The sequence below is a fragment of the Rhodnius prolixus genome, unplaced genomic scaffold (genome assembly GCF_049639745.1).
Source record: "Rhodnius prolixus isolate KJV_2025 unplaced genomic scaffold, Rpr scaffold_1, whole genome shotgun sequence".
NCBI lineage: Eukaryota > Metazoa > Arthropoda > Insecta > Hemiptera > Reduviidae > Rhodnius > Rhodnius prolixus.
The window spans coordinates 9,013,846-9,041,249 of record NW_027411581.1 but is presented as its reverse complement, the minus strand read 5'-3'; the positions used below and the strand labels follow the sequence as shown (position 1 = coordinate 9,041,249).

General features: G+C 33.4%; 1 protein-coding gene across 7 annotated transcripts in view; it reads left to right on the top strand.

The window, feature by feature from the left end:
- LOC141460614 (uncharacterized) overlaps positions 1–27,404 on the top strand; it is a 610,369-nt gene that overhangs the window by 563,844 nt on the left and 19,121 nt on the right. For 6 of the 7 annotated variants that reach the window (XM_074140978.1, XM_074141047.1, XM_074140825.1 and 3 more), the window contains exons 4-5: positions 23,765–23,903; positions 24,653–24,802. In XM_074140978.1, coding sequence (XP_073997079.1) covers positions 23,765–23,903; positions 24,653–24,802 — 289 coding nt within the window. Of the gene's footprint in view, positions 1–3,746; positions 3,908–11,846; positions 12,356–23,764; positions 23,904–24,652; positions 24,803–27,404 lie in introns of all 7 variants that reach the window. The other variant, XM_074141295.1, reaches the window with a different exon arrangement.

Genomic DNA, 27,404 nt, shown 5'->3' with positions numbered 1-27,404 from the left:
AGTTAAGCCATCTAAACTTGTCTTAATGCTGGAATTCCCTAAATAATGTGTGTAGTTAATATTAGAATTGCTTTATTTTAAAAAAAAAATTGTTGAAATATACATTTTCGTGTATTCCAAACCCCTAAAATCTCCCAGGTTACAATTTTACATAACATGGTTTTGTAGAATTTATCAGCAAGGATTTGAAATTAAAGAGCGTTATTTGGGATTACATGTCATTATTATAATTATAATAGGAAAAGAAAACAAATGCTTAATCCATTTTACAATAGATACCATCAGTAACTGCTCTAATGCTAACTGTATCTGCTCAGGGCCTTCAGTAACAATGGTGTGTGGAAACTGCATACAAACTTGTTTCATACCTTCATTCTTTATGTATCTCACTGCATGTGTATTATGCAAAGCTAGTTGTGTGTCTGGTTTAATGTGTTTGTAAAAGTGTTTGGGTTCTTGCTTGAGCGAACTGGCCCGGTAGGCCCAATGTCGATCCCGGCTAAATTAAATTGGAACTCATGATCCACTCGTGCACACCGTTAGTGAGTTCCAGACCGTTGTACAAACATGGCCTCACATTCACATGATCCTCTCTGTATTCCTCACACAGTTTGGAGTGGAAACCTCTTCTGGTATGGCCAAGTCTTTTGTGTACTGTACTCGTATGGTTTGTTGGGAAGGTTTCATAAAATAACTGTCTCCTGATGTGAAAAACAGAACGAGCATCCGAGGATTTCTTCCCATAATCTTCAACCTCTCTTAATTTTCTGATAGAATTCTACATAAATTATTTATTTAATAACATATTCACTTATTTAATTATTAATTTAAACCAAAAAAAGGCACATTTCTCGTTAGCAGCATCTCATTTATTTCTAATTACGATGTTTGTGAGGGTACAGTAGACAGATAGTTCCTGCTTGTAAAGTTAATAAAAAAACAAAAAAAAAAAAAAAAGAGCAAATTTTATAACCTGAAAAGTTTGTACTAAAATTACACCATGTGATTGAAGAGCGTATCTTTACACTTACCTAGACATTGTCATGTATTTACTTGTTTTGGGAAATTTCCAATACAAAACAAAGCATACGCTGATAACTAAAATAATATAATAATTCACCCCTTTAATTCTCTAAAATACCTCCATATCAAATAGATAGTTCCCAATGAATCCTCTAATGAAGGTTTTCAGATTGAAGGATGTTATTGCAGTAAAATATGACTAATTTATTTTATATATATTTTGCAGTGAATTGTGTAGATTCACCTCGATCTCGTAACTGATGAAAAGGTAGGTGATAAACCCCTGAAGAAGAAAATATTACTCCCAAGTAATTGTACTTTAATTTTTGTTTCAAAGAAAAAAAAAAATGTTTTACTGTTCGTGTTTCATCTTAAAAAGCACTGTTTGTAGTAAAATTACCATCTCTGCAGTTTTTATCATCCCGGGGAACATGAAGACCAGTAATCCTCAATTTTTAGGAAGTTCTTGACAAATGGAGTAATAAATAACCAGTACTTTCATTGAAGATTATGAAATTTGTCTCTTCATTATGTGGAAATAAACGTCTCTCTTCGGTTTGTTTATTTACAACTGTTTCAATATTACATAAAATATTTTTAAACTGATTAAATCAATAGATTTAATTTTGTTTGTTACCGCTAGCATTTACATAGCGCTTCTCAGTCATGAGAGAGTTCGTTTTAATTTCGGTAATTTGTTTTTCTAATCATTTTAATGGATGTGTTTTTTGAAGTAGCATTTCGAGAATCCGATTCATTTTGGCGAGCCATTATAATATTGATATACCAATGACAGAAAATGTCCGTGAGCAAGGATAGCTTATTACTTATTAATTGGTATAATAGAATACTTACTTTTGTAGGAGGATAGCAATCACCATGGTGAATGATTATTAAAATTTGTACGGTTGTGCAGAGAATGAAGAAATGCCAGGTCAACCAAATAGAATTTCTTCTCTACTTCCTCTCTTAACTATTCATATTGGCGACCATCAAAATGTGGACCCACGGAGTCCACACTTTTCACAAATGTCAAGTAGGTGCTTGGGATTTAATTGGTATCTCAATGGGGCTTACTTTATCCAAGTCTTAATTGGTCTTTTAACAGGTTGGATCAATAAATTCTTAATTACTGAAAATTATATTGCTCTCCCTTATTATTTCTTTCTCACATGTTCGATAATATGTTTGCTTGTTTAATTACTTAGAAAATGATCTTACTTAACACAGATTAATGAAGCAGGCACCAAATTAATTAATCAGTCGGCTACCAGTCATTAGTCAGGGTAGACCTTGAAAGGAATTCTTTTCTTAGTTTTGGTATTACTATGCTGGTAATATGGGCTAGCAGCAACAAATGAGGTTGTTCTTTTAGTCAGGTTTATTAGCAGCAGGATATCATAAAAGGGTATACAGTATAATGGTAAACCAAAGCTCCATGTACTCAATGTTCCACTAATTGGATGCTTCCCAATTAGTGGCCATCTTTATTTTCATGTATTATACACTGTTAATTATGCATGAGAGGATTAAAAAAAAAAATCCTATTTTTACATAAATAATTTTTTAAAAAAATTGATTACAAAATATTACCCATAAACTATCTTTGTTACTGTAACTTCGAGTTTCATTTCTAATACATTTCCTTTCCGTTAAGACATCAATTATGATTTTTGAAATGAGTGTATTTATTGTCTCGAAGTTATGATAAATTGGAAAAAAAATGGGCATTTCTTGCATTCACTACCTGACAAAATTTTGAAAATTCACAGAACAGAAACTAAATTTAAGCCATGTTTTGGAGTCTGTACGTTCTCTTTTGTTCGTCCAGAAGACTTGACAAAAGTGGTGGAGATAGTTCCGTCACATATATACTCCTGGAACTGTTTATCTTAGCTGAATGTTTCTTAGAAGATTTATTAGTCTAATATGGTTTTCCCCTAGTTTTTGGTGTAACAAATCTTGTTGCGTTTAAATCAAAACAGGGATAACACTGGACTATTTAAGAGATTTATTTTTTTTAGCTGATGGTTAGCGATAAAGGTTAATGAAAGTTCATTAAATTAACTGTTCTGCACCCACTAATGTATTTTAGTTAATTTTATTCGATCATTTCTTAAACTACAAGTGATGTAGATGGAGGTAAACAATAATAATCAGGGAGAGATGTTTTAAATGTAATAATAAAAAAAGAAAAAACCATGAGCTTTCACTTGGACAGTACAATAAAATTAAAAAGGTTATTTTCCACCAGAAAAAGAATTCCATGGCTTAGAAGATCATCGCGGCTTTATAACGAAAATATAGGATAGGCCAAATCAAAAAAAGGCAGAGTTGGATTTATTGACCCAGTAGAATCCCGTTATAGAGTATCAATGTTTATAAATAAATTGCTTTGGCAAGCTTAAATCCGCTTTTATCTCAATATCACTATTTTATTGCAGAAGAGCAAGTCTGGATGGATCTTTTTTTTTTTTTAGAGAAATTGACAAGAAACCATTTTTCTTGAATAGTATATACTTATTCGTTTCAGCTGTTCTACATCTAGGTTTTACTTTTTCTGCAGTAAGTAGACACCACCAGTTCTGCAGCAGAACTAAGAGTAGTTGTGGCTTCATTTTACTCAATCTTGGAAACTTTATCACTGTCACAATCCTTTCTAAATCTTTTTTTTTTTTTTTAAGTTTAAATGAACACTCAAAAATGTTTGAGTACATTTCCAGGCCGTAAGCTGACAAAGAATACCCCTTGGCCTCGCCAAGCTTCAGGTGGAAAACCATGACATGAAGAAACAATTCTAAATTTCGCTTTGAATACTTCTTAAGAGGAAATAGGAATCAATGATTTGTTTAGGAATAAATTACAAATTGTACAAGGTCACGTGGTAAGAATCATTAATCCCTTATTTTGACTCTATTCAAATCGTAATTATTTATACACAGTATTATTTCTAGAACTAGTTTCAGTTAAGATAAATTTAAAGATTATTAAAAGTATATATTTAGTAATCCAATCTTTATTTTTCTTTTATGTTGCAAACTAAAAATGTATGAAAGATATTTTGAAAACTTCTCTGCCTGTAAAATCTAGTATGCGGATTGAAATTTTTTTAAAATCTTATATTAAAAAAAAAAAAAATTAAATTTCCGACTGTTCTGATTAGTTATTAAAAAAATAGGAAAGGTTATACAAATTTCACATCTGAAATAGAAAAAAAAATATGTTACCTATGTTGTGTGAAAATGAAAGAAAATCTGTAGAATAAATGTTAGCTTATGGAGAAGAAGTGAAGGAAATAAGGACAAGAACTTTGTGGATGGAATGTCCTGGAGATGTTGAATGTAAGAGTGAGATAGTAAGAGGATCTGGAAATGAGGGAATATTATGAATTAAACAATAGCAACGTGCAGACGGCACGGGAACTGGGGGGCTACTGCCCTGCGAAGAAGTTGTAACAGTGGTGGCAAGTTTTACATAATTTTGTAAGTCTGATGGAAACGCCTCATTCTTACGTGTGTCTTCATTTTTTTTTTTCTTTTTGGCTACTAGTTCTGGGTTTCTTTTAACCTAGTTTATTTGGGCCATTCTATCTGCTCTTTGTTATTCTTAGTTCTTGTTATGTATAAACAAGCATTGGCCGCCCAACTTTGGTTACAAGAACAAAAAGTGCTAGGATAAACCTAATTAAGAAGGTATCTATATTTGAGGCGTTGCTCGCCAGACAATGATGATATTTCTCTAGTCGAAGAAAAAAAATATACCGCATAGTCAGAGTTAGAGAAACCACTTGTCCCAGTAATTTACAAAAAGTAAATTTTCTTCATAGAAAGATATCAGTTCACTTCTTGCCGTTAATTCTGACGTTGTTACCAAACGAGAAAAGTTTGGCTCACTTTTCTTATACAAAGTATTGTTAACAAACTCTTCTTCTGTTGAGTCCTCTGCAACTTTGTGTTATTTGAAGTTACTGCTGGATGTCTGCAAATCACTACTTGCGTAACAAATTTAGCTGCAGTGAGTTTAATTTGTCGATCTTGTTAGAGAAAAAAGTGTGAAATAATATCTCTTCTGATTTGCTAGTATTACGCAAGGATTTTGTACATTTATTTCGCTTGCTAGGACAGATTGTATCAATAATTAGAGAGATGGACGAAATATAATTAAGTGGGTAAAGAAAGTGCAAGAAGTGAAGGTTGCGTAAGGAATGTGTCTTCTGCTTGAAATGTTGAGCGACAAGGTTCAACTTTAGGTGAACGCGACTGACTGTAAAAAGAGCGATTTAGATATGATTAACGTCTATTGTCTGTGAATAGATTCTGGTAACCATGCGCCAGATTGATCTGTCATCTTGGACACCCTTTATAATGACTTTTCCTGCTCCAACGTGAATGTCCTTGAACTACTACTTTCTATTGTATTGCTTTCAAAGTGATGATGTGTGGGAGGAAGAGGAATATCTATTTTCTTGATTTGGAATCTTTTACATCACTCTCAATTTCTTAATATTCTTCTTCGGCCATTACAGTTCCCTTATTTGAGGCTGATTAAATGAATATTCTTAGCAAAATGTGCTTAATACTTATAGCATTAATCTTATATAGTTACATCAATGTAATTTTAATTTGAAATCACAACCCCTATGAGTCAATTTACTAAGGTGGTTTCCGATCTGCAATCAAAAAGAAATAAGGCGTGAAACATTATTTCTTGACGATTGATTAATCGCGTTTCAGAATATTTGGCAATGTTTAATGGTTCTGGAAACCCCTGTGGGTCCTAAAAGATTTGTACCATCTACCAGATTTAACGGGAGACACAATATTCGATCATTTAGAGGCGAGGACCACAAAACTAGGAAATATTGATGATTCTAGGACTGATCAATTTCCAATCTTGTTCTTGGATTTTTTTTTTTAAGGAAGTGGAAAATTTATAGTAAAGTTTGTTTAGTTTGTAACTCTGTCCACATGTGTTGAAATAAAGCCCGCCTGAAAAAATAGGCATGTGTTTACTTCAAGATGTTTAAAATAACCAATTTATTGTTTACTCCACCTTAAAAAGCATGATGATTAAAAAAGACAAATATTTTCTCAGGTTGTCTAAAGCACGCCCTATGTTAAGGGCAAATGTCCCAAGTGATTCTGAATATAAGAGAGCTAAACCACTTCTTCAGGAACTAGCTATAGTACTCGACTTCCGATGATTTCCCAAGGGCCAAGAAAGAAAGTTGTATGGGACTTCGTTTATATTTTAGTTTACCTGTAGTAGCCAATTGAGTTGTGAATTGTTAAGAATGAACTCGAGGACTAATTAGGGAGTTAAAGGAAGGATCATTAACCTGCTCTTTCTAAAACTTTTTCTTTAAAAATATAATTAGAAAAATAAAATAAATCATGAAATTATGGGAATTTAAATGTCATTCTAAAAACTGCCATGATGTTTCTCGGTAAAGCTATTTATACATTATTATTTATTATAATTTCTATCATCAACCTTTTTCTATCTCACTGTAATTGTGAATAATTGTTGAAATCATGTCAGGCTCGGTTTAGAGAATCTTTATCTGCAAACCCAAACACAATGTACCCATTGGATAACATCTTCTACAAGAGATGTCCTATAAAAGCAACAGGAAAGGCGATTTTTATTATTTTTTTTAATTTTGATTTTGTGCAAATCTCTAAGGGACATCCCTAAACACCCCGCACATCGGCCCAAATTTAGGTAGCAGTAATTTCGCACCATACAACAAACTTTAAAAGCTGTATTCTCACTGACCCATTTATGAGGAAGGAAATGAGTCACTTTGGCAGCTGCTCCTCAACAGAAATGTGTGAAATGAGAGTTAAAATGAAGAAAAATCTTATTTATTAACCGAGACTGTGTTATTCAACATTTTCTTCAATCCATTTAAAGTTGAAAATTTAGGAAGACAATGAAAAAGTTAGGAGGTGTAAAATTATTCGTCCAATTAACTTGCTATTCTGAGATAAAGAACTATAAAAGCGATTGCTAACGCCCATTAATTTTTCTCTGTAATAGATTTGACAGATTTTGGTCTGTTTACGTTGAGAGGCTACAATTAACTGTTACCGTTATAGAAAAGAAATAATGAAATATGGCGATGGCAGCAACATTGATTGCTTCAATGAAATTCCTCGGGAGCGGGTGATAGTGAGGCGTTAGTTTCATCTATCTTCCTTTTCACTGCTTCTTGACGTCTATTCAGTCGAATTTCCTCAAGCTCAACTATTTGATTTTGCTCTTTTTCATACTCCGTCTTCTTAAGTGATTCATACAACTAAAATGGTAATCTTTCTTTCTTCGTTGATTGATTTCCTTCCGCAGTTATACAACAAAAAATACCTGATTCAAATTGCTGTTATAATAGTTTTTTAACTTAACTTTTGTACAATATGTACCTAACATCCAAAAAATTAAGCAGTCATCCTTTCTCTAAAACTTTCATTAATATGGGTAAGCGCTGACAACAAGCCACAGATACTTTCACAATCATCTTACATTTCTTATGGTCTACTGGTTACCTATAGTTTGTACCATTTATTTTATAATTGTAGAGATAGATTGGGAAATTGAAAACTTGGATATTATCAAAGTTTTGGATCTACTGATTATCCCACGCATATTCGGTGTCGAAAACGGTTAGAGGAGGCAAATATCTTGTACCACATATTTAGAAAGGGTTGTTGCAATGCGTAAGGGGGTCTTTATGATGCAGTGACTGACTAAGTGATTACTTCAAAAATGCAAACGACAGACCTATAATCAGTGAAATAAGTAGCTGGAATGTTCAGGAAGGATCCGGCAGGGATATGATAGGATAAATGGGAAGAACAAGGTGAAGATACTGGTGAACCGGAGCAAAAGCTGATATGGAGCATTATTGCTTGATATGGAGATTTAGATAATTCTCTGGTAAGAAGTAAAAAAAATGCGTTGATTGAAATGATGGCAAGATCAACTAATGGGAGATATTGTATTTCTTAAAGCAATGTATTGTGGCAAATCTTGATTTGAAATAATGCTGGAAAAAGGCAGCTTAACGATACGCTTAAAAGGGCTTTAGGTTTACTCATAAATTAATTTAACAGCTCTTCAGCTGAAACAAACAAATACGAAGTATGGGGTAAAAACCTTATTAATCACCACGAAAATGTAAACGCTTCTTGTATTTTAAATTCGCCAAAAGTAAACAAGAAGAATAGAGACAGGATTTTATCTATCATCAACCAACAAACCGTCTCAAGTTTCACGCCAGTAGTTTTCACCAACTTGGCGTTGCAAAACAATGGCATTCTAAGACACATTCTACCATAGACCTAAGGCGCTATCAACTTTAAATTGACTAAGTAGGAAATACTTTAGTATTAGCCAGATACTCAGCCATCAAGATGCTCTTTCTCCGCTAGGATGAAGTAGTTAGAACTAGAGAGATGCTGGTAAGCCTAAATTAACTTAATACCAGAAACATTAAACCATAAATGGGCAGAATTTGCCTGCAATTTTTCCGTAACATAAGCAATTCGTTTGTGCAAACATCATCATAAAATTAAGAGGGCGCCAACGCCAAATGCGCCTTAAATAACTTAATTAAGGGTATAATACTAAGTCAGAAGTTGGAAATATTTATCAAAGTGTATCCTTTTCATTTACCTTCTTGACAAACCATACTAAAACTGGTGCGTGCCACCTCACGTAATAATCGTTGAATACCTGATATTCCCCAAAAAAAGTGAGAAATACGGACAGGCTACATTTAAAATGCATTTCCAGCGGAAGAGGCTGTAAAGGTCTGAAACTGGAAAGAGAGAAGGTTAGCAATGTGGAGGCAAAGAAGAATGATGGCGTCATGGCTTGTTAGGCGACCGGCCCTGTTAGTTTGTGCTGTGGCGCAGTTACTGAAAGAGCATGTTCTAGGTGGAGACCAAGAAGCGCTTGGTTTTGATAAATGGCTGTATTCCTCTCATCTCAACACCCTTTCTGCTATCCATCCGGTGTGCAGCAACGCTACGCTGCTGTACAATGAGCGTACAGCCGTCCAGGAGGAAACGTTCCGCCTGACAAGGATAGTCTGGCTCTCCCGCACTACGCTGCTTAATGTGTTTAAGATAGGTGTAACTTCGGGGCCGCCAGGTGATGATACGAAGATAATTTTATGAAAACATATTTCCTCTCCTTCTAGATGACCTTTTATATTCCATTTTGTTTTAGATAATGTTTCTGTAGAAAAATGTTGGTCAAAAGTGCTTCCTATCTGGCTCAAACGAGGGGTTTTTCCACCGTCTGCAGTTCCGTTACAGGGTGGTTTATTGCGTAACTCAAAGCAATCTGATTTCTAATTTAACATTTTGCTTCACATACAAAAGGATTACAGGTCAAAAGTTTTAAGGGTTACTTCTTTACAGGAAACAGGGTTGTTTCAGTAAATGTTTACTTTTTTATTAATATGTCAAATTTTCCAATTACGGTTAATATCAACTTGTTCTATTATTTCGATGAAGAATTCGGAAAAGTATGAAAAATTTTGTATTTAGAAACACATGTCCCGTCTGGTAATGGTGAGAGCTATTGACGACTTTGACGGACATCACTCATGCTCCTGGCTGAAATATTTACTAGGCCTTATGATTTATTAAGTTCACCTCTATTAATGGGCCTTTGAGCTAAACTCCTTTCACTTCCTAAAAGAGAGAAGGACAAGTTTCTGTCCTTTCAAAGGACAATCCAGGTTGTGAGCTGAGTAGGGCCTTCGGTCCATGAAGGATGTACGTAGAAGATAAAGGGAGAAAACTCAGTTACAGAAATTACATGTCTTGTTGCAATTTATTCTGTTATTCCCATTAAGTTACTCTGGCTCCACAAGGAAGAGATAGGATAGGCCGAACTGAGAGAAGAGGGTCCAGTACGCTATAACATATGACAATTAATGGGAAGTTTAATAAGAGTTATTAAAAACTTGTTTGAACAGCTCGGTATGAATTTAAAAAAGAAAACCAAACCAATGTAATAGAAACTACGAAGATCTACTCCAGCTGGATTGTTCAGCAAAAGCGGACGTGAAAAAAATAAATATAAACTCTCTATATTGTTTTTGATAAAACTCTAAAAACTTTTAAGTCCATTTTATTAAGTTCCATTTAATCACTTTTCTACAAATTTGGAATTCAAGTACAATAATACAATATTATAATAATAATACAATATTATAAGAATAATACAATATTGTAATAATAATACAATATTATAATAATAATACAATATTATAATAATAATACAATAATACGGGATTTGTTAAAATCGAGAACTAAACTTGCATCAAATTCATACTCTTATAAAATCCAATCTACTTCTAATTGATTTGCGGTTAAAATTGTTTATTGGGTGTACGAGCATTTGAAAATAGCATGCGATCCCAACCTGATTGTGCATTCTGTCCGCACAATATCCGTCTATCGGACTAAGCCACCACCAAGTTTAACTCCAACAATTACGTCAGACTTCCTAGACTCTCTAAAACTTAATCAGATGACAGTGGACTATTGAAATAAAGAGATATAATCAATTTCCAGCTTGTACATGCTTGTCTTCATACTAAATTTACTGCCCTTGTAGCTCTGATAAATTACTATGAACATTTTATACTTAGTTTACTTAAAATTTTTTCTTTTTTCAGAATTGTGATCGTCAAATTTTAGCTATCGATTTTCCATTGATAATTGAGGTCCTTTGTGTTAGAAAAAATGTTCAAAAAAAAAAAAGAATTGTAGATTCACAGTTGAAAAAATGCATCCCCCAAAAAAATCTAACGACTGCCTTTAATTATCTACACTCATTACAAGGTAACCTGCAAGATTTATTTTGGAATCATCGATAAAAAGACCACTTGCGAGAGAAGATGGGTAGTCTTTCTTCTATGTCCCCTTTGAGTATAATTTGTGGTCCTCCACTTTTATTCTATTATAACGGTCTATTCTTCAAAATGGTTTTCGATTGATGACAATAATTTACAAAATTCTAAGTGCATTTTAAAAAAGTGAACTTCAATGATTTGTATTATGTCCTTTCTGCCCCCCAAAAACAAACATTAAACACTATTCTTACTGTAGAACCATTACTTGGGGTACTATTATTGTACTATATGATAATGTACGAGAGTACGAAGCCTCAATAAACATCTAAAGCTCAGGGATACATCCCTGTTTGTGGCCACATTACGTGAAGTGAGGATTTAAGGTCTTCAGAGACATATACAATAACTTCCCATCTCACTGCCTCCCTACGGTCCTACTAGCTTCACGCACTGTACCTTCGATTTTCCTTCATTTCTTGCGTAACATACTTCTTTTCATCTTTACATACCTTCCTCTTGGTTCAACCTTATTATTATTGATCCAATAAGATGATTTACTTATAATTTAAGAAGTCTAATGAACTTTGGTGAAGTTTTGATTGCAGGATACAAGAAAGTTTGTAAAATGTACTTTGGTTAGGAACTCTTGGCTGCCCGTTTCTTCTGAGCGGTTAACAAATCCGCGTGATTCCTAAATGCAATGGACAACGGCAGACAGTTAATTCAATAGCATTGGCATGTAGGATATTAATAATCACTCAACTACAAATTAACATTGGGACGGTTCTTTCACTTGCACTCAATTCTGTACCTTCATCTAATAAAGATGATACCTCTATTTGAGCAACTAGTACAACTTATCCGCAACCAAAACCATTTATATAAATAAACCATTATGAACATTGATTCCATTTCAAATTTCTATGGTTAATTTTTCTTTTTTTTTTTTTAGAATGACGTAAAGGTAATAGTGAGGAGAACATTGATGAGAGTTGAGATAAATTAAAAGAGAGATAAAACGGAACAATTACATACACTGCCAAACTCACTGAATAATTGTACAACAATGATATATTAAAGGCAATACTCTGTATTGTGCAGAGAACGGTAGCGAGGTAGAGTTGATAGAAATGCAAGAATGTCGACAACTTCAAGCTTTGTTACAAATAGTTCGTCTGTTTAGCGTGGGGGAGTTCAGCTGGAGACTTTACAAATTGTTTAGAAAACGAATAATGATTCTGTTAACGAATGTTTTACGAATAACTAGAGAACAAATGATGGATGCTCACTCGATTTGCAGCACATTATTTCTGTTTTACTATCCCTGCCATAAGAAAGTCGCTAGTGCGGATGGAATAGGACGACAGTTGGATCTGCTAGTTCTTGAAAAGTTGGAAGCTCGCTAGCTTAAGTGGAACTAGTCACAAAATGAGAGGGTTATCGAGGCGTTGCTTCTCTCAAGTTAGTAAGTTGTTTAGTCTTCTTGCTGTAAGTTCCTGCTATTAATCTGTAAGTTCACTACTATATTGTTCTGGCACTATTCCCATAATTACAACTTTTGCTTGATGTTAAGAAGTGAAATAAGGATTGCTACTAACGTTTCTACTTGTAACTAAGCAGCTACAATGTTTTATACATAATGCGGCAATATGCCTTGAATTCAGATCAATTCTCTAATAATACATTAAATATATATACATATTATGTGTATTTGAAATGCACACATAATAGTTTGAATTATTATAAAACAAATTTAGCTGGATATTTTTTGGAATTATGTCTGATAGTTAATGGTAACAATAAGTTAACTTCTAAGCTTACAGTGCAAACAGCGCGCGTGCCTAAAATATATGAACATGCTACCATGAGCTTAACACGAAGAATTTCTTGGTGAACATGTGTTCCATCTAGACCAAAGTTCCAGTATTTTTGTGTCAAATAACTTTCTGTATAACCGGAGATAAATCAATCTAATACAGTTGGATAGAAGACTCAAAAAAAGATGTAACACATTCTTGGCATTTATTTAGTTCTTTATTAAGTTGTCAGTAGATAGATGTGAGATTACTTTCTTCTATAACTATTTCATTCTCAAATTATGGAACTCTTCTTTGAAATTTTCTTTATGGAAGTCCACCCAGCACCGAACCAGTTTTTAGTGTAGAAGTGAATAACATCAGTGAAACTATCCAAGTGAATTTGAAGTTTAGAAGATCACTGGAAACATCAGATCCAAGCTCCAGATCCAATAGATACTGCCTACACGCGAGGAAGAGTAAATCGTGTGGCAGTTCATTCCCAAAGCATGTATTTTTTAGTGTAGTGGCCGTGTAGAGAGGTTAGGTTTTTATTTACAATATTATTTAAGTAAAATGTACGGTTTTATTGCTTATTTAATATTAACAAGGTTGTAAATGAGTTGTGAAAATAATAAGTGGGAAGAAAATGGTACGCCTGGAATTGCGAATTTTCCGAAGCAGTTTTTTCTCGTTTGACTTTGTTTCATGAAAGTTCATTTAACTTTAGACTTCTACTGCGCAATTTCATTCAAAAAGAACTTTGTTTCCCCTATATTATTCTAATGAGTCAGTACTTCAAAGAATATAAATCTATGAAAAAGTCATATATGTTTCAAGCCAGACTTTTTTTAAATATTAAAATGAACTTTCAAGTCTAGAATTGCTCTTGCTTAGCTAAAGAAAATTTAATTTTTTTAAAAAAAAAAAACTTTTTCTGTGGTCGCGAAAAATTCTGGTTAAATGTAATTTCTCATCAAGGAGAATGGAGGAACTGAAATTAGATGTTAATAATTAGCCGAGTTGTGGTCATAGTTTATCAATAATAATTATTTCGGCTAGATTACGCATGGATGTGTGGCTTGTTCTAACGCCCTATACAAACATACGCGCACTTGGGCGCGAGAGCGCATATGAGGGACCGTTAGTTGCATTTTCACCACCATTACCATACCGTGGCATTGTAATTACTATTGCCTTAATAATTAGAATGGCCGCCCTCCCACCAATAGTTGCCCAAACCAATACCAAATGTTGAATCAAAATAGACTATTACCAACATTCCAGTTGTATTTGTTCATTATTTAGTTACTATTATTTTTCATTTAGAATAGTATCGATATTTCGTACCCTTACTTTCAGTGAGAGCAATCATAGTGATCCTGACAAATATTTAAAATGGATTTTTCATGGAAATTATCAGTTTGTAGTCCGCATGCATTCGAAACAAATTATTTCAGTGCATAACGAAAAGCATTAAGAGCGCAAGAATGTGTCCAAATAAAAGAAATCCCTTTGGACTTAATCGGCACTCCTGAAACTAAAAGTCCTAACTTAGGCCTTCCTATCCTGATTTCTGATACCGTTGTCTTGCATATAATGCTCTGAGGGAATTTCTTGTTGCATTTAAACTCCACTGTTGTGTCTACAACGTTAGGCCGTGCTTTTATTTTTTCCAAGGCCTTTTTTTTTCCTTGAACACAACTAGACGGGGTAGTTTATTGCGAAATCCAACTTTTCCTAGGCTTACAAAAAAAGTGACCAAAAGTTTTGTAGAGCGTTTAGTTCGACATCAATTGCCTTATTAAAATGCTGAAAGTTAACTTTTTTCATTTATTTGAGAAAAAGAATTCTCTTTGGAATCAAGAAAAAAAAAAGTTACAAATATAAAAGATCTATTTGATTTACTAACATGAAATTAATAAGAAATGGAAAACTATTTCATGAAATGGAGCAGAATGTTGTAACAGTGTTTCTCATTGCTATCATTACTGTCCAATAGCTTTTACTGTTTTCTAAACTGTCTCACCAATCTTCAGGAGGATTACTTGTAATTGTTTGCCGGCTAGTCGGTCATGATATGTCCAGGCCATTCTTACTCAATAACGAACAATGTTATATTTGCCGTTTTAGTGTTGATCTTGTCTAAGATAATATAATTACCTGCCAATTAGACAGAAGTTATTTATTGGGGGCTAATCATCAACTATTACTATCAGTATTACGTTTCAGTGAAGTAGCGCTCCAGTTTTTTGTTGGTTTATCACAGCATCACAAATGACCTACTGTATTAGTCATAGAGAAAATTGATATAAATCTGCCTATAATTTGTCTCTCTTAGAACTTATTTTTAAGCTCATTTATTTATTCACTTTATCTATATTGTATTTTTTATTTTTATTTACAGATTGTTTTAAAAAGCAAACCTTTATTGGGAGGATGAGCAGTTTTTCATTATGCTTTCTCTAAACTCTCTATATCTTCCAATTACATCCATTCTACCCATTCGCCATTGCATCCACGCCCTGTCTTCTGTTTTTATTGATTCAGGACGCAATTAATAAATTTCAACATGTTCTTTATTTGAAATTATTCTCCAGATCCATTTTTTTAAAGAAATTTCTTGCTCTCAAAGTTAACGCCGTCGTTCAGCACCGCAGTATACTCAAGAGCTGGGCTCAACGCAATGTACAGAAGGTAAAGGTGCGGGAAAATATAATGTATTCAGTGATGTAGCTTGGCTCCAAGCTTTCCGGATTCAAAGTATGGATGAAAAATTTGTCAGATGTACGTCTGATCTGGAAAAGGTTTAAAAGGATTGTGAAGATGTTCATTCTAGATTAATGCATTAAAACTCATAACTTTGCAGACTGGAATTATTATATAAACGGTACTGAGTCTTCCTTTTGCCATTGTCTGCTGTTAAAATAACGCCGACACAATACTAAGTTGTGTTAAGGGCTGAAGACAATGGTGCTCTAAAATATGTGGCAAGCCCATTATGTTTTTAGTTGTATTTTAAAACTGTAGATGACTGAATAAGTGAAAAGATGAACAATATTTGATAGCATGTATTGGGTTTAAATTCAAAATACGCCAAAGCCAAGTGGACTTTGCCAAGGAATAGGAAGGGTTCTCTCGTTGTTCCTTATGACTACAACAAAGCACATAGAAAAGACCTTTTAAAAGAAGCATTAAAATCCTTGTACATACCTGAATGAAATTGAAAATAATGTATTTTCATTACCATGAGGGTTTGAGTATCAACAACTTTTCATAAAATGAAACAATTTAGGTATTTTATGAAATATTTTCATAATGAAATATTTAGGTACATTTTTGGCTTCTTTTTGTTTTGCTGCTAGCCGCTAATACATGTGTAAATAAAGGGCTTTTTCGCCATTTTCATTATATTTCGTGCAACAAAATTTGTATAAAATAATACTTCTCCCAATTATTAGAAGATAATGCACAAATTAAAAAAAAAGAAGATATTTTTTGCATTACAAATTACACCCTTTTAGCCACACGTTACACATTAGCATGCTGGACATGCTTGTGGAAAGACAATAAACTGCACACGTTTTCTTGCACTTATTTCTCTTAACATCGCCTGTTTTCTCTCAGTAGAATTGAATGAAAAATAAAGAAAATTACGAAAAGCAGCACGTTTCTTTAATACCCCAGTTTCTTGCTATGAATGTTTTGAATACAATATGTGTAGTAAGACCTTCCCAGATTCTCAAGAAACAAGATTATTTATCTTCAAGAATATAGTAAAACAGGAAAAATGAAAGAAACATGGTAAAAAGTGAATAAATAAATATGTCTTGGTCAGTTGGATGGTTATATCTAGACGAATGTGTGCAGTAGAAGGAAGCCCTGGTAGATAGTGCTAGTGGAGCCTACAGGTGTATCTAGTATATTATTCAAGTGTCCTGCTTTCACTGTTTACCCAGCGGGGGCGGCCCATTCTCCAGAGAAATATTACTAAGATAGTGACCACTCTTGTTCCTAAGAACATATGTGCATTCACTTATCGTCCCTCATATCTCTCTTGATTAAATGCCCCACCAGATTCAGTCTAATCCAATTTATATTTCTCCCCAAAAAACCTCTCAACTATTCTAACTGACGTTTCAAAAACAATAGATTTCGCTTATAAAAAAACCAAAACTTTTTTTTTGTTTTTTACTCGCCGACCAGTCCCGTTTATCTCAACCACTTTAGCCCCAGTTTAGCAATCACCACTCCATGATAAGAGCGCGCATTTGTCTGGGTTCTTACTACTAACATAGATGCAGAAAGTCTTGAGGATTCCTTTGAGTAATTGGCGCGCCCTCTGGAACTGAAAGTTTCATTTAATTTAACTTTACAGGCAGTCTAGTGAAGAAAAAGTGTCAATCATTATTAAAATTTTATAAATTTATGTGATAGTTTTCTTTACTATTTAAAAGTTCCTTAGAAAACCAAGGATAATTTTGTCAACCACGCACTTGATTAGGAAAAGCTGCACCTTAGCTTCATTAAAAATGCTCTTGTTTTTTAGGCAAACATTATCATTTAGCTTTTCATAAGTTTGTTCATTCATAGCTTATTTAGAATTAAAGTGTGAATTTTTTTTTTAGGTTTTGGTTTACAGTTGCATTCCTTATTTCTCTGTCATAGTGGATAATGGAAATCCCCGGTAAGAGGTCAGTAACACTGTTGTCAGTGGGATACAGATGAAGAAAATATCGAATGTAGAAGAATTCCAAAGCAGTTTATTTAATTCTTCATTAAGATGAGTCCAGCCAAGTTGATAGCAATATCAGAAAGAAACGTAATTTGCTGATATAAAGTGGTGAAACATCACCGTTCAACCTAAAATCTAAAAAACCTCAGAATTAACCAATACAGAAAGTACTATTTTGCGAGTTAGTCTATTTCACCTTATTTCATTCTAGTTGAGAAGTGGAGGCAAATAATCTTCACCAGTAATATATACCGATTCTTTATTAAGAAAGTCTTTAAATTGCCAGTAAATACTCCAAATTATTTATTACACCTTGAGACAAAGCTTTGCCCATTATTTACTTTCACTCTTAATTTACATCATAAATATATTCTAAAAGTACTGGAAATGCCTGATTTCAGATTTCCGAAAATTCTAGCTCAGTTTACTATCAGAAAAAATTTGTATTGGTTCAAGATTCAAAATGAACTGTTTCATTCGCACGGAATTCGATTTGATGTGGGTGCTGTCAATCCAGAAGCTCTTAATAATAGCTTTATTAAATAAAGAAAACAGATAAGTTTTAAATTTCTGGAAGATTGTGTAAATGCAGCAACCTCGTCTAAAACCTCAGTAATATATAAAGATCTAAAATATAATTTAAACTACATAAATGAGTGGCCCTCCATAAATGATCTTACCTGGATAATAAAAGCGAGAGGCGAATTAATTAGTTTAAACTACAAACGTTATGTAACAAGCACTTCATCCCTCTGTTCGCTTTGTAACCTTTCACAGCAGGAGGACATCTACCACTTCATTGCAATCTGTCCAATCCTAAAAGAGTTTCGCGTGAAGTGGTTGAAAAAGGCTGCACTTACGCGGGAAGAATTAATAAACTACTTAAATGGCGCCGATTTTAAAGCTTTGATTAATTATTGCAAAACGGCCTGGTACAGATATTTCCTAGTACAGGAATTTAATTATTAATCTTTATTGCAGAAAAACCCTATACGTTCCCTTTCATTAGTATTGGTTTTGTTTATAAATGTAATAATATTTTTATTTTTGTTCGTTTCCAAGTCAGAAGTACCATCTTATAATTTAAATGCAGAATGTTAATGGTTTTATTTTTATTATTTATTTTTTATTAATGCCAGCTCCCTCTGATGGTTTATAAAACCAAGAGTACTATCTTTATATTGTCAGTGATTGTTTTGTTTTGTTTATTTCTTTTTAATTTGGCTTAATAAAGATATTATTATTATTATTATTATACCGAGTCTTCAAATTCAAGCATGATCCATTATTGTGCAAAAGGCATAACCTTCTTTACAGATTTCAAAGAACCTTTTGCAGCACACTACACCTTTTCCCCTTGTCTTGTCATACAAAAATATCTTTCTTGTACATAAACAATAAAGTTAGAATTTCGCTTTGCAAAATTTTGATTGAACCAAGTATTCAGTTACAATAAACATGTCATATTGATCAGGAAAATAATTATTGCCAAGGCATTTAATTTGCTCCTAAAGTTTTTGATATTACAAATTTTTAGTTCGTTACTTGAGAGGTGAGTTACGGATCTCAAATGTCTCCGGTTTCATCATACTTTGAACTTCCTCTTCCCAATTCACTACTCGAAACCCTTTATGGAACCTGAACAGCCATTCCAGTAATGTGGGAACTGATTAATTTTCTGAACATACTACGTACTTGGAGTCCGATTACAGGTGTAGATTGTACATTAAACTGGGTGTTAGCCTAATACAAATCACATACACATGGACTAAAAGACAATCCACGAGTGCCAGTGTTTAGATTACAGGTGTCAGTAATGTGTTGAAGAGTATGTGTGATTATAAAGTAGTGTTGGTGTGCGGCTTCGCTAAGTAAGCACACTATTATCACTAGTACAGGCCCTATATGTTGGTTAGATGTCAGTGAAAGTATGGTCAAGCTGGTATACCTTAAGATACAGTTGCAGATTTAGTTACAAGATTCCATCATTTATACAAGAAGGTAGTCTATTAATTAAATGATGGCTCTTGGAAAAGCAATGGCATTGATTCTAATTGAAACACGTCCAGTTTCCTTAGTTTGGTTTTGGGTTTTGGTAGAATCAGTACCAGGTTTATCTGAAATTGAATCCTATTCCAAATTGATTTGATACAAGCACTTCTTACCACTGATTATGAATAAATTTCCTATTCATTCATTAGGTCTAAGATGAATGTTATTTGTAAGCAGGACCTACCTTTCACTAAATACAATTTCATTCGTCGGTTTGGTAAAGTAAGGATCCTACTAAAAATGCACCCGGCGCAGCAACTTATTGTTTGGTGGCACTTCTGAACGAAGTGATTGTTGCAGTGAGCTGTAGGTCCGCTACAGTTACATAGTACTTTTATTTATCTCTGCTTTCCAGAACTACCCTTAAAATCAATGTCCAGAAAAAGTAGGTATATCAACTTAAAGCGATTCGTATAATTATATGAATACAAAAAATTTGCCAATAATAGTTGTAGAAACTTTTACATCGTATTTTGTGCTACGTTATGTTTCTTTTTCTATTTCTCTATGTAATCTCAGTAAATTTTCAGTTTTTCTATTTAAAAACCCACTCCTCCTAGGTAATTTATTTTCAAAAACAATAAATAAATTGATTGATTGCATCAAAGGATTCTGATATACAATGTAGCTTATCATATCCCGAGTAACCTACTATCTTAGAATATTCACCTGCCCAGCCCACCACCGGATGTTCTGGATCTTCCACAGGTCGGAAATATACATATGCTAATGTACCTTGTGATATTCATACATCGTACCTTCATATCACCAAAGGAAGTTTAAACACGTCCTTCCTCCGAACTCATGCATCATGCACCTACTTTTACTTGCGATTGAATAGGCCGTTCCGGTTCCTTATACTCAAGCAGCAAATATCTATCATGTGTATCTGATAGTACGTGAAATTTAACATTCTCTAAAAGTCTATATATTCACAACGCACAATTGGAACTGCATTGTTCTCTTGGATTGGACCAGTGGAGTCAAATAATGGGTATAGCTTTGTGAGGACACTTTCAAAATGTAGAATAGTTAATAAAAGGGCTCTGTGAGAAGGGAAATTTTCACTTAATTCTTGCTGGCTGGATGTCACATGTTCCAAAATGCAAGAACTTAGTAGACCTACTATTATATCTCGCCGATTTTTCAGAGATTTTCTTAGTTCACTACACTCAAACCTAAATTAAATTACTTTTGTTTCTATTTTTGAAACTTCTTTGGAATCCAGCAAGTAATTAATTTGGAAAATCACAGTTATGTAATTCTTCTTCTTGTTTTCCTTGAGCACTTGAGCCGCTGATTTGAAAAGCTGTCGCACCATGGCAACAAAAAAAGTGAAGGAATAGAAATATCAACTAAATATACCGTTTAATCTGCCACTAATTAGTTTCTATATTACTTGTTAAAGAATTCTGCGCTATAACTGCGCTTTAATAAAATAGAAAAGAAAAAGGGCAACGATATTTTTACATAATCCTCCACGACTGTGGTCCTGCTGTACGTTTGCATGTGGTAAGGCCGGAGTTTTATGGAGAGAGTTGGTTTGAACTGTTAAAAAAACTTTTTACAATATCTCTAACAGTTCTCGCCCTAGTTATTGTCCTCCTGGCCACCCTAACCCAAAGGGTTTGCAGCAAAATATCCCAGAGAACTAAGGACGGGGCCGAATTCATCCAGCCATTTGCAGTCGTGGCTCGTGTTTGGATACTCCTTTATGAATTCGCCGCAAGCCTGGTTGCCTCCTTGTATTTTACTACCTTTCTCTTCCACGATTTATGCCATACTCCCCTTTATTATACACCACCTTGCTGCTCACACACATATCTGTAACGTACCTTCTAACAGTCTCATATATCTCTCCTAGAAATACTTCATTTTTGTTTTCTTACTTACACAATTAAAAAAAAAAAGATGAAAATTTATTTTTTTAAACAAAATAACTTTCCAGTTAGAAGATTTTCCGTCATAGATAAGTATAAAATGTAATATCTAAAGGGATAAAAATAGATACAGTGGAAATTGTAAGTTATTTTCTACCCTTCCCTCACTAGTTATTCTCTTCGGTTCTCCCAGTATAAAAATAGGTTCAACCCAATCCTTCATCCCCACACAGTCAAGAAAAATAGAATCGAGTAAAGCAAAGGAAATGGGAAAGATTCTCTTTCTCACTTCCTATAACTGCTAAATAGGGTTGAGAAGGAAAAAGTAATACTCAGCAAATTTAATAGTGAATAAGATTCACCGTAATGAAAGCGGGAACACAGAAGATTGATGGTGAATAAGTTTAGAACCTCTTTCTGGTAGAAACGGAAATCTAGTTTCTGTAGTTCATAGGAAAGCCGAGTATACGATTGTATACTTTTCTTTGCTACAGTGACAACGGCTTCCTATCTAATGACGGTGTTTGGAACATTCTAGAACAAAAGAAAACATTTTGTGGGTGTCTTTCCAAAAAGTACTCTCAATACAAACCATATGAAACACTTGAAAATATATGAAACTATAGAATGTTCATCACTAAAAAAAGATTTAACAAAAATTAACCTGGAAAAAAATTATTAAGAAAAATTTAGTGAAATTGAATTTAAAGTGTACTTCAAAATTTACTTAGTGCAAGTTCGCATAGTTACGTCAGTTGCGGTACAAAACTAAAAAGTGTGAATTGAACAAATAAATTATATTAAATATATACTTAATAAGTTACTAATTATAATTATATTTATGAGTAGATTAAAAAAAAAAAAGTAAGGTAGATTTTCTTCATTAAGATTATTTCAACTTTTAATTTATTAACTATTTAAAGGTGAAATTCCAATTTCTTTTTCAGTATGAGGCACAAATCTATATACCTAAGTTAAGTTTTGTAAACAAGAAAACTGGGTTAAAATGTTTCAGGGGATTTAGCAGAATATTTATTAAATCTTTAAGTGGTTCAGGTCGTAACTCTGGCTTTTTTAGAACTCTTAAACTGATTATAACTTTCTTACAATAAAGCTTTCTCAACAGTACTGTTTATATTGGAAATGTTGAATAATAATGAAATACTGGAACTCCAGAACTTAAACAATCAGTATAAATTTCTTTTTAGTACATTCAAGCGCGAAACTGATGTCTTGGAAGTTTTTTAGAAAGTATTCGGGTTTTGATCTGGAGAAAGACTGGATATGAACTCCTGGGTACCAAACGAATTTGAAGAAACTGCGAAGTTGTTAGGGAGAAGGTGCCTTTGAAGAATGGTCTCGGGAGTTTGTCGCAATGGTGCATCCTTTAAGAATAATCTTAAAGCTTGTCTTTGTTAAGCAAGTACTTGCCTAAGGATCGTAGTTGGTCATCAATTATACACCTCTTAGTGGTGTTCCTGGCGCCAGTTGACAGATGGTGAAAGAAGGATCTTCTTAGGACCTTTTGCCGCAAATGTTGCAGAGAGACCAAAACTCCCTCATCATTACTTGACGCCAGCGCAAAGTTAAACATGAAATAGTAGGCTCCTAAAGCAGATACGTTACACTCTTATTGTAGAAAATCTATTGTTTCAATGCGACGGGATCGACGAGATATGATTGTATTTGCGCTTTATGTTCGCGCAACAACTCAGCTTTGATCAACGGTAAGGTATGAGTGCAATGTTTCCAACCATAAAAAGTGGAGGATGAGAAATAAATCATAATATTGATATATGAGTTCCTTTCCTAAGAAGAAAATTCAAGATGTCTGAAAGTTTGTAAATGCGAGTCTTCGGTTCTTAAACTGAAGTATTATCCCAAAAATTTCAGCTTCTTCCTATGGTGAGGGAATCAGCCTGAAAGAAAGACTTACAGATCTTGGCGGAGTCAGTCATCTTAGGTTTCATTGGAGTAACTCATCACCATATTTACATAACTTAGCTGACAGAATATTCTCCTAATAATTTTTATATTTTATTATTTCTTAATATTTATGACCTTATATTAAACTTATGTTTATATATAAATATCTTGATTGGCTGCTGTATTTTAGTTTCCCAATTGGGTTGCACCCCATTAAAAAAATATATAATCCCAATGATATATAAGTAAATACACATAATTATATTATATATTATTTATACATAATATCCAATGAAAGATTAAGGTACTTTTTTAATGATTCACATGCTTTAGCTTTATAAATAAGAACCCTATTTAATGTACTTGGTACTCTTAACTGTACGTACTTTACTTATCTGCTTACTCTTAATCGGAAGACAAATATTTTCTAAGAGTAATGGATCCAATGTACGTTATGATGGCATACTGACTTCCCGGTTAGTATTCTCTGTTGCAGACAGTGGTGGAGGCGTGTCAGAAGAAAAGACAGTGTAAATTCCAGACATCAACCAAAGTATTTGGCGGAGATCCATGTCCAGGGATTGTGAAATATGTTTTGGTTGCCTATAAATGCCGTCCTTGTAAGTATTTTTTGTTCACATTTCTCAGTAAAATTGGTAGTAACCAAATGATAAATTACATAAAATTATATTTATATTAGTCTAATTTTATTGAATTAGCTTTCCATTGACCATCGAGTTTGCAGAAATTTTGTTTTTGTGATTTCAGTGATTTCCTCTAAATTCGAATATTTCTGGGTAAAAATTCATATTCTCAAATTCCAATACTTTCTTATAATGGAAAGTAATGTTTTTTTTTTTAGGTCCACTTCAGTATGTTGTGGATTGATGATAAAATAAAGCTTAATCCAGTCTCTGAACTATTTCTTCTTTTATTTATTAGACGTTTCGGACCACCCAGAATCAATTCCGAGTTTTTTGTACGGCTGAAAAAAATATTTCCGAGGAAAGAACTCATAAAAATAAAAGAAAATTAAGAGAAAATAATAAAATGAAAAAGAATCTTACTTCTTTGTCATATAGTTACCTATATATTAAGAAATTCTATCAAAGAATAAAGTTTTTGTTTGTTCTTTTTCTGTTTCGTAGTAACCTTCCTTTTATTTACTTCAATACTTATTTGGTAGATTTGTTGGCAGCTGTTTCACAATTACCTTCAATATTTCTGTTAGATTTTGTTTAATTACAATTTTTATTTTTAAAAAAAATCAACAATATAAATAACAAACATACTGAAAAGTTTCCCTAAGTTACTATAAAAAAGGACTGATTGAGAAAAGTGAATAATAGATTTGAAAATTTTGTTTCAGATGAATTTCGCAGCAAAGTGGCCTGTGAAAATGATGTAGTACAACTGAAATGTAATCCCAATTCAAGAATAGCAGTGTATTCAGCGAGTTACGGCAGAACTGAGTATGAGAGTGTGCAGTGCCCCCAGCCTCAAGGGGTACCTGAAGAGAGTAAGTTGATGATTTTCATTTTCAAGCGAACACAGGATATTCCTGTTTAAGCTTGTAGAGGAAGATGAATGTTTCCCCAGCAACTAACAAGGTCAGGGAACTACTCTCACTCACACTAAATGGATTTGTGGAAATGAAAAAGCCTTGCAAGGACATTCCGTTGGGTTGTCTTTTTAGACCCAAAGAAATGATTTACCATGGAACCACTTACCATTGCCTGCTTTAGGCACATCACAGTCCCTGACATCTCCAGCACCATCTCCGTAATTGTTGTAGCTAATTCGCAAAAAATTTCGATTGCGCCATATATGAGACACTATGGCAAATATTTATTAAAGCAGTAATGGCAGAGAAACTTTACTTTTTTCATGTTTTTGTGAAATTGTTAATCCTGGTTCATTGTATTTGTTAAAACTTCCAAGCCGAATTGCCCTCTGCAAAATTTCAGTTTGATAATTTTTTTAGGAAGTTCTGTAGAATCTGCAATGTTCGAATTTATGTTTTACTTCTACACAAAGTTTCTAGGTACTGATACTAGTTGTCTTCAAAGCAAATCACATTCAATAGCAGCTGTATTATGAGACCATGGTAAACTCATTCTCTCATATAATCGCAAATAGCCAAAAAGCTGGATAGCTTTAATATCGCCCTCGAATTAAGCAAAACGTGTCCTTATAGCCCACAAGCTTTTTTTGCGTTCCATGTTAGCTTTACCTCACATCGAATTACTTCATTTATATTTATATACCTTGTATAAGTATATTTTTTCATTTATATTTATTAAGTTTAATATTCATGAAGAATTTCTTCTTTTACTAAGTCTTCATCTTGAAAAGATTTCTTGAAAGTGGATTTTTTCTTTTTACCAACAAATTGACTTTTCTTTTTTTTTTAGTCGGAAATTACATCACTTAATTACTTCACTTCTCATTAAAGTCGGCGCTACTTCTGTAGAGAACGTCGTACTGCACTTTCTATTTTCTTCTAGTTCCACGTACCCTCGCTCATTTAGTTTAAAAAGCAATGTTTTTCAGATCCGCGGTGGGGATTCATAAACGTTTTTGCAACTTCTAGTGTACAGCTAGCTGCTAATGCTTCAATTTGTTCGACGTCTAGATTTTAGCTCTTCCAATCTCACTAATCCAAATTGACCTCTACAGTGATCGCCTCTTCTTTAGTCTCAAAGATCGTAAATCAGAGTAAATCTCTCCTTCAAAGACTCATGCTTTTAATTCATCTTTGCAATTTGTGTTATCAAAAACGTTGTAAGCGTTATTCCAAAGTATGATACCACATTATTTTTTATATATAACGGTAAATCAAAGTGGACACACGAAATAAAATGTCAATTCCTGGTCATCTATTAATTCCTCCTTCTTATTCAAGGTGTTTGTGTCAATGATTTTGCGTTTTGAGACTTCGCGCTAAAACTGTGAAGAGATTACGACACACATTCCAAAAACTTTCTTACCAAGATCATTGTTCGAAATCATGTGTTGAAATATTATTTGGTTGGGCACATGCACAAACACCATATTATTGAGAAAATCGATGGATACTTGAATAAATCGTGTCCTAATCGACCTTCTGAGCCCGCTTATTCAATTTCATTCTTCCTTTTGTCACTTCTGCCTTCTCCCAGTCCTAGAACTCTCCAACTTTATCGTCTCTTTTCTTTTTACGTAGCTTCGACTATATCCTTAAGAGAAGATTTTTCCAGGATTCACGGATCAAACTAATCTAAGAGGTTATTTGGAAAATATGGTATTTTCCAAAATGTTATAGAATCTCTTAAGTTCATTTCTTTGCTACTATTAGAAGGAAAAAGCGATCAAAAGAAAAAATTAACGGAAAGGAAGAATATGTTTTGCAAAGAAGAAATCAAACATTTTAAGAAGAGCGGCTAAATGCAATTTAATTCTTGTATCAAAACAAATCTGGTAAGTGGCAAGCATCCCCATAATTAGGGTCTTATCACAAGGCTAATTGTAGACTGCACTGCCTGTGGATGACAGTTAAATCTTCATTATCTTAATTTCCCTAAATTTTATTTATGAGTCATTATTCTTTTATTACATCCGAATCTATTACGCTTGTGAAACAAGACATCTCTGCTTGAATTATTTTGACCATGCTTTTACTTTTTTCGTTTTCTAAGAAAAATAAGGAATACAAATTTCTGCTGTTCTTTTTTCGTTACTTCTTAGTCTTATTGGCATTTGAAATAAGGCGGTTCAGAGAAGCAAGCTAATTACTAGTTTTAAACTGATGTTATTTAGTGAAGTAAAAGAGCTGAAAGTAGAGTTTGAAACTGATAAAAGTTTTCAGTCGAAAGGAAACGCGAATAGAACCAACCAGTAGAATGTGTATATATTTATTGTGATGTGTAAGATATGAAGAGAAATGCGCAAGCATTAATAATTGCACGCTGTTACTAAAAATAGATAGAAATTAAAAAGCGTTGATAACCAATAGGTTAACAAAGAAATGGCTATGCAAATCTGTGAATTATTCTAGTTTTAATTATTATTATGATAAGAAAAGGAAGCATTAGAACTTTAAAATATCAAAGAGAAACACTTCTCTTTAAAGAAGCCTTAAA